Source organism: Falco rusticolus, chromosome Z (genome assembly GCF_015220075.1).
Source record: "Falco rusticolus isolate bFalRus1 chromosome Z, bFalRus1.pri, whole genome shotgun sequence".
NCBI classification, from domain to species: domain Eukaryota; kingdom Metazoa; phylum Chordata; class Aves; order Falconiformes; family Falconidae; genus Falco; species Falco rusticolus.
This window is the reverse complement of record NC_051210.1, coordinates 23,810,132-23,818,475: the sequence shown is the minus strand read 5'-3', so window position 1 is coordinate 23,818,475 and position 8,344 is coordinate 23,810,132. Positions and strand designations below refer to the sequence as shown.

Below are 8,344 nucleotides of genomic sequence, written 5' to 3'. Positions count from 1 at the left end.
CAGCTTGTAGTTAGGGTCTGAAATCTTGGTTAGATTTCTTGCTTGTAGGCCCTTTAAAAATTAGATTTACAGATTTTTAGCTTTTGACTTTTTTCCAAAGGGATGAGTGGGAAACTAGTCCTTGAAATGTTGTACCAGTCTCAGGTTCTAGAGGATGTTGCTGGAAACAGCTGTGTGCTGTATGTGTCCAGTCTCATCCTGTGTTACATTTTTCCCTAGGAAGAATCGTTAGAACCAGCCTGAGAACAGTGGGCGTCATTCAAGATCACTCCATAAGAGACAAACAGCTGTTAAAAAGAGGGAACATTAAGCTTGCATGTAGTAACACAAAGTGCTTTTAACTGTATTGGGGCAGTGTCAGGTAATGTTTATGTAGACAAAACCAATAAAGATTTATGTTTCTGTTCTCGTAATTTTTATCTTTCCCAAGCTATAGTACCAACTGCTTCTGTTTGACAGTTGTGACTTCCTCTACGTTGTTTCTGGGACACCAGCTCACCCCTTTGGACTAAATAAAACCTAGGAGCTGTTAAGTGGATGGGAGGTGATCACTGAAACCACGGTCAGCTGTAGTACTCAGGGAGTGGGTTAGCTGAGATTTGTAATGTGGTGGGGAGAAGCAGAACTTCAAATTCAGCAAACCTGGGTTTAAAAATAGCAGGAAAGGTATTTCTCCAACATGGAAAACTGCAAGCATGGGTTATTACCTTGATCAGCTACATAATATGATGCTTCAACTAAACGATGTATGTAGAGTGAAATACTGTAGGGATAGCAACTGGAATTCCTGTTTGCTTTTTCAGGGAGACATACTGTGAATTAATTTTATCAGAAGAGCAAAAGCTGAAAGGTGCGTATCTTGCAATGTCTGATTTTTCAGTACTGAATGTAAGCACATTAGTAATGCAAATCTAAGCGTAAGTTAGGTTTTGGGTTGTTGGAAGGAGGTTTAGACAAGAGTAATTAATTTTTAGTGATCCAACACATAATTATTGAATGCACTTGAAAGTTTAGGGTTTCTGTTAAAGGATTATATTCCCTGAAGATACCATCTGTTCTGGAGTTTTGCTCATGGGTCTTTGTTCTTGAAGTGCAAGACTGGCAGGAGTAGCTTTTAAGACTATTTGATTTTTTTCCTTAAAACTCTTGAGAGCAATAGCTAATGCCAAGTTTTAATGATGGCTGTCTAAAATGTTAATTCCCTTTCAAGAAGAAAAACTGTAGAATCTTAAGCTTCACTGTATTCAGTGAAGATTTCATACTGTGCTGGAACAAAGAAAAAGTGAGGTAGGGGGAGGAATATGTGGGTGTAAGGAGCACTGATTACTAAAATAATAATGCTGGTAAACATTAAGTACAGGGTTATTAGGACTGTTTTTTAGTTTTTACAAGCGGCTAGCTAGACCGTACCCTTGTAAAAAACCTCAAGACTCCTTAACTATTTTTTTCCCCCTTCCTCTGTTTTACATGAACTGTTGAAGTTGACAGTATTAAAAAGTAGAAAGGAGGACAGATTCTGAGCTGGTCTAGGGGAGCAAGAAAACAAAGATCTATACACTTGTGTTACAGCAGCCCTCCTTTCTGTTACTTGCCTCCAGTGCTGCGCAGAAGAAGGGTCTCGGTGTTAAAGACTGCACATCAGAACTCTAGAGGTGGGCACTGGAAGAAGACTGGCTTGTTCCAAATTCCTCTTTAATCTTTTAGCTCACTGCATCCGAGTTGGCTATGGCTAGCTCTATTAAATGAAAACGGTCTGTATCAGTGGGTGACCTGTGGGGGCATTCCTGCATGTAAATCTCTTAGCACTTTTGCTTAGCAAAGAGGCTGATTTGTAGTAAATTTGACAGTACTATGTTACGAAGAATGTCAAGTACATTCTAATATCCTCATTGAGGAAATAATTGCATAGCCCTAGCTATTTTTGACATCTTAACATTACAGCAAGTGTTTGGTTTAAAATATGACCGTCTGGGGTGGAGTGGTTTTCTTCAGTCTTGTTTTGGGTCTGGCTGAGATGGAGTTAATTTTCCCCATAGCAGCTGTTACAGTGCTGTGCTTCGTATTGGTAGCTAGAAAGGTGTTGATAACACACCAGTGTTCTGGCTACTGTATCAGGGCTGTCTCTCCAACATTCCCCCCTCACCCAGTGAGCAGGGGGTGGGCAAGATCTTGGGAGGAGACACAGCTGGGACAGCTGACCCAAACTGGCCAGAGCGATATTCCATGCAATATTCCATACCGTGGAGAGGGGAGCGGGGGGGTATTGTGTTATTACGGCGTTTGTCTTCCAGAGCAACTGCTATGCATACCGAAGCCCTGCTTCCTGGCTGGACTTTGCCTCCTGATGGGAAGTAGTGAATAAATCTTTTGTTTTCTTTTGCTTCTGCATGTGGTCTTTGATTTGCTTTATTAAACTGTCTTTGACTTGACCCACGAGGGTTTTTTTCCATCTGATTTTCTCTACTCCGCCGTCCTGCTGAGGAGAGGAGTGATAGAGCAGCTTGGTGGGCACTTGCTGTCCAGCCAAGGTCAACCCACCACAACTCTTAGCAAGGAGACAAATAAGAGGAGAGAAATTAAAACAGGTACATTAAGAAGAGAGCATCTGCCACACTGGCTCTGCATCCGTGTGTTTGGTTTGACAGCTTATGTAGTCTGCTGTGGCTTTCTGGTGATTTTTAGGTAAGAAAGGAAGCTAGCGTGGATATGCACTGGAAGTGTAAACCTTAGGCTGACAACTTTCTGCTACCAGGAAAAATACTTAATCTGGAAAAGCTGTATCCTCAAGTGGGTTTTAATTGATACCACACCTGTTTTTGCCAGATGGTGTTGTCAAATGAATCTGTGTTTCTGAAGGCTTTGCTCCTTTGTGTAATGTAAATAAGACACACAGGCAACCATGGCATGCCCTAAAACTTCAAGTTTTACTTTACTTTTAAATAACCTGGACACAAGTATTGACACAGCCATCTATCAAACTCAATTTAAAATAAAGCACACAGTTGCTTCATGAATACTTAATGTACATAGAACATATGCATCACATTAATATGTTTATGTATGTTGTTTTCAAACATATTTCTAGGAAGCTTTGATTTAAACAGGCCTTCCCAAAAGAAAATGTGCTATCAATTCAGTTTAATATTCACCTGTATAAAGATGATTGATTTGGCAACTTAAATGGTAGTGATTCCGCACACACCCCCCCCCCCCCCCAACCAGCATCTTTAATAAAATCAGCTCAACAAGAATACAAGTTGCAAGGTTAGGGATATTGGTAAGAAGCTCAATGTAGAACACAAGTCAAGGCTAGCTCCTAATGAAAGAAACCAGCTAACAAGCAAGGGCACCAATATGGGATATACATAAATGCTTTTGTGGTGTGGTTAGCAAGCCCTCTTTATTGTATAAAATACGTGTTTTGCAAAGAGGTATCTCTATGTTGCAGGTGTTGCTAATTAGTAAGTGAGACAGTTTCACAACTTACCTATCTTTAGCACTTGCAGAAGTCTCTGAAGAGGTAAATGCAGAGGCACGAAGTTAAAATTCTTGGCGTGAGATCAATTCAGCAGACTACAAGCAGAATTAGGATGACAGTGTCTCAAATATCAGTCCTTTGTCCATGTAAGGACAGGCCTGTATGGCATCCAACCCCAGGGTAAACTTTGCCTGACATGGTTATACATCAGCTGTCTTCTGCCTGACTCATCAGGGGGCACAGGCATTTCGGACTGACACCCAGACTCCAGGTCTGATAAACCAAACTGCCTCTAGGCGGTGAAAGCCCCGGGAGAGCCAGGGAAGGGCAGCAACTGTGGAAAGGGCAAGGTATAGCTCAGAGCTGTAAGACGCCAGCCACTTACAGATGTTGTAGGGCTGGTTTAGGGCTACAGAGCACAGCTGTGACACGGTGCGTGCTTTCAGTGATTGATGACTTGTAGGTATCTCTCACACAAAAATAACAAGATCACAAGAAAAGGCGCCTTTCCTCAAATGACTGAGGAAAAGAAGCTTGAAGGGAAAGGAGGCTCACACACATGGAAGAAGTTTCTTTTTCTGTACTATTAGCTGACAGTGATGTCCTTGTCCAAGTTTCGCCTTGTTCTGGCACTGATACTTAACATGTAATAGAGGTTTTAAGCTTCGTCTTGCAGACACAAAACTGTATGTTAGTGCCCCAGACCAAGCATTAGACTTGCTAAAACCTACATAGTTTCATTGGAGAGAAGACCACCAGCTCAAATTCAGGATTCTTTCTGTAAATTTCTCATTTAAATGCAGAAAAGTTGGCTTGGTTATGAAACAATTCTCCTGTGACTTGAGAATCAAAACCTATCTCTGTTAGACTAGAGAGAAGCCTATGTTTTGGTGCTGTGGGATAAGTAAAACCACACACTTGGCTGATGGTATCCAGCAATAATACACAAAAGCCCACAGGCAGGTGACAACACACAGGAAAACATGAGGTTGGATATAAACCTTACATGTAATTTTCTTCTTAATTAGTGTTTGAGGATTGGCAAGATTTTGTCACTATGTACTGATAATTCTCAAATAGTAACAACACAAATCCTCCTAAAATAGTAGGTATGTTCTACTTGCCTGGGCCTAAGTAAGGAATGAAGAATAATGGTCGTGATTTAGAAAGCAACAAACTACAAGCAGGTTCAAAATGCTCCAGCTTGAAGCACCTTCTTGAAGAAATAAAGAGTGGTTTTCATTGCAGATACTGAAACCAGTTCTTGTGTGGTTTGTTGTATTTCAGTAGTCTTCCAAAAGACTGTGATGCTCTAGATTAATCTGTATCACCACAATCTTTGCTACAGTGATGGGACATTTTTTTGTGTTTGTTTGATTTGTGGGGGTTTTGCACTTTTTTTTTTTTTTTTTAAACTGGTGCTTTTGAGAATACTATATAAGATTATAAATATATCTTAAAGGATCATTTTACATTGAAGCAATGACAATGAAATCGTTTAACAGACTTACAAAGCAGATTGAGCAAATACTGTAAGCCAAGCCCAAGAATGTCCTAGAATGAAATCCATAGTAAATTCAGAACCTCCATGAAAACAGAATTTTTACTGCAGAAGGGTTCTAAGTGCTTTCCTTCCCTTAGATTTGTTCACTGAGACTCAAGAAGCAGAACTGTCCAAAATAAGTGATCAAAGAAAAATATTTATAAATTAATCTGCCTTCCCTCACATGATGGAGCATCTCCCATAGCAATCTACTGTGATAGGAATATACAAACTGTATGGCTACCACCCTGACCAGCAGCATCCACCTGACCACCTCGCATCATGAAACAATAAAGAATCAAAAAAATGAAGTGGAAAATAAAACACATCATACGAGGCTTCACTTCTCTGTTTTTTTTTAGTTAATACGTGTATTAGTAAACTCATGTGAAGTAAACTTGTGAAGTGGAACTCAGATGCCTTACGCTTACTCCAGTTCTCAAAGAGTATTGCTTTTCTGACAGGGCTACAGTCCCCTGGTATGGTGTTGCTAGGGGTAGAAGACACAGGATCACTGCAAATCACTGGAGGCAGTCGGGGCAGAGTTTAAGAAGAAGAGATGTAAGAAGGTACGAGCTACCACAGCCATTTTCAATGCTGTTGGACAAATTCAATATTTAGTTTGGGGATTACACTTAGCAAAAGTAACTTTCACGACACAAAGATTTTGCTAAGCTTCTCAATTAAGTTAACAACACCAGAAGACTCATCCATGGGCTGACTGTGGAGAAAAGGGAGGCAGAGGAATAACTTTCAGCTATTTGTACACAGTGATAGGACAGGAGAAGAGCTAGGCATCACTTCAGATACATACTAGAAGATAACCCACTCAATGTGCAGCATCATTAACACTTACTATTCCTACCATGACAATAGAAAAAAAAAATTGCAATTAACATACCTGAAATACTGCCTTCGTAATTTTATCATAGTAGAAATGGCTCAGAGAAAAGTATCAGAAATTACTAGCATTGATTATTTCATATGAAAAGAGATTAAGGCAGATTTTGCTAATCTAGTTTAATTAAAAAAAAAAAAAAGTCTATTTGCTAGCTGTCTTAAATCCTACTCCACAAGTTTCATTTAACCTGTACTTAAGTGCCTTGATAAGCAGTCTCAATACGGTGGGTCAGTACATATTATCCATTGTTTTTCCAGTGTGGTTTACTATAAGGTGATAGATGTATTTCTGTGGTATGGAATATTCAATTAAACAGTCCCTCTACATAAAAGAGTATTAAAAAATGAGAACACTTAAAACTGCCAAGGGAAAGTAAGTCTGTATCACCTCTGGAACTCTCTGCTACAGGGTGTTACCGAGTGTATTATTTTTGAGCTAAAACAGGCTGAGTCAACTTTTGTATTGACAACTGTTGTTGTGCTAGGCTAAAATAAACCTTGTAAGAGCTATCAGTCCTCATGTCTCAGGACACAAGTTGATCCCCATATAAAATTGTGAAGATAATTCTCCCCATATCACACTGTATTGCACAATTGACCAAAAATATGACTATTTTGCTTCTCTTGAAGCATCTGGTCCTGATCATGTCAGTTAACAGTCATTTTTTGGAAAAAGGCGATTCAGTTACAGAGCAGACCATAAAGCCTGTTTTGTTGCAGCACTTCTTTTTGTTCATTTTTTGGAAATGTAACTGATGATCATTCAGTTTTACTAAGACTTTTCTTTTTGGTTGTCTAATCAGGCAGCTTCTCCTTGATCAGTCACACCACTAGAACAGTGTTGGTGATAAAAGCACTGCTCGGCCTTCCCAGCAAGCAGCCTGCGCTTCTGAGTGTCCTGAAGAAATTGCTACCACGTCAACGTCAGTTCCTTCCCTTGCACACACACATTAATTTTCAGTTTCCAAAGAATAAAATCCATTCACCATCTTCAGTTGCGGCAGTCAAGTCTCCACCTTGAAGTGGGAGACCTGCACAGTTTTTACGATCTTAGTGGTGGGTTTTCCACCAACGTTGTTAGTAGACAGTTGAGATGTTTCTTCTATTAGGCTGTCTTTAGATCCATTCTGTCTCTGAAGGGAACAAATTAAAATATGTTGAAAAGGTATAGCAGAATTTAAATACTGCAATTTGATAACTGCTGCTATGACAGCCTTAGGCTAAGGATATAATACACACCAGGAATATTAACATCTCTACATTTATTTGATCAAACACGACTTTTTCCCCCTCTTGCCTCCTCTCTCCCCAGCTAGCTGCTGCCCCCCTGCACTATTTGGATGCATATTCCCTATTCAGGAAATGTCATGACTAATTATTTGATATTTAGCAGAGCACTGCAGGCAAGCTCTCACAGGGAATTAATGGCCACTGTTGTGAGGGGGTCTGGGGCAGTGGGGAAAGACAGGTGTTTGTGGACACTGAATATCATACCATTAATTCCTTCCAGGACATAAATTTAAGCCACATTGTATTGGACAGGAATGGAAATAAGACAATATTAATTTTGAACAGGACTCAGTAACATAAGTTACCCATTTCTACAGAGCACATAAATGTGCTTAGCCTTAAGTATACCAACTTCCCTTGACTGCTGGAGCAAGTCCTTACAGAAAAACGTTGGACAGCTCATCTTTGACATCATATGCAGGAAAACAAGTAACCTGGAGCCTAATTCCTATCTAAGAACAAGCAGTGTGTTAACTAGCCTTAAAGTGAAAAATACCTGTTTATCATTTTAAAATTGTTCAAGCTTAAGTTATTCTAACTGCTTATGAGATGAAATGTGACATGTTTTGCTGGTTATATTCTGTGCAGTTTCCACACTACATACAGTATTAGCATGTGGGTTTGGTATATCCACATGCCAGATCATTGGACATGATGACTGGTGTGGTAAGTTACATATTATGGAATTCTCCCATGTTTTGGTTTTCCTTTTGTGTGCTTGTACAGAAGACCTGCAAGTGCTTTTTGAATATCATTTACTTCTCACGTTTTCAGCTCAGTAAAACTAGCAAAGCTGAGAGATATGGTATGATAATGTATGATGAAAGCCATTGATGACATTTAAAAAGGCAAGTTCCATCCTTTTTAGATTTCAACAATGTAAAAAACCATTCAGCATTTGGGGAAAAAAAGAAAAAAAGCAGTGCTTTAAGGCTGAGCCACAAACCTCTAAGAAGAGGCAAATAAATGATAGTAGGCTGTGATTACAACTGCATCCCAAGCACACTTCTAATTTCAAGAAATTTTGAAAGTTGATTCTCCTCCTTTGGAGAACACGGTACTGTCTTAAGGAAGCATCAAACAAACTGGGAAAGGGTCCTCCAGCAGCAGAGGCAGGTGTTTGCAGGGGCATA

At 39.7% G+C, this 8,344-nt stretch overlaps 1 protein-coding gene across 3 annotated transcripts in view; it reads right to left on the bottom strand.

Annotated features, from left to right (window-relative positions):
• Positions 1-4,051: 4,051 nt before the first annotated feature.
• The window catches only part of EPB41L4A (erythrocyte membrane protein band 4.1 like 4A), a 134,059-nt gene continuing 129,766 nt past the window's right edge, over positions 4,052-8,344 (bottom strand). For all 3 annotated transcript variants that reach the window (XM_037374146.1, XM_037374147.1, XM_037374148.1), the window contains one exon: positions 4,052-7,054. In XM_037374146.1, coding sequence (XP_037230043.1) covers positions 6,926-7,054 — 129 coding nt within the window. In that variant the 3' untranslated portion in view covers positions 4,052-6,925. The remainder of the gene's footprint in view (positions 7,055-8,344) is intronic.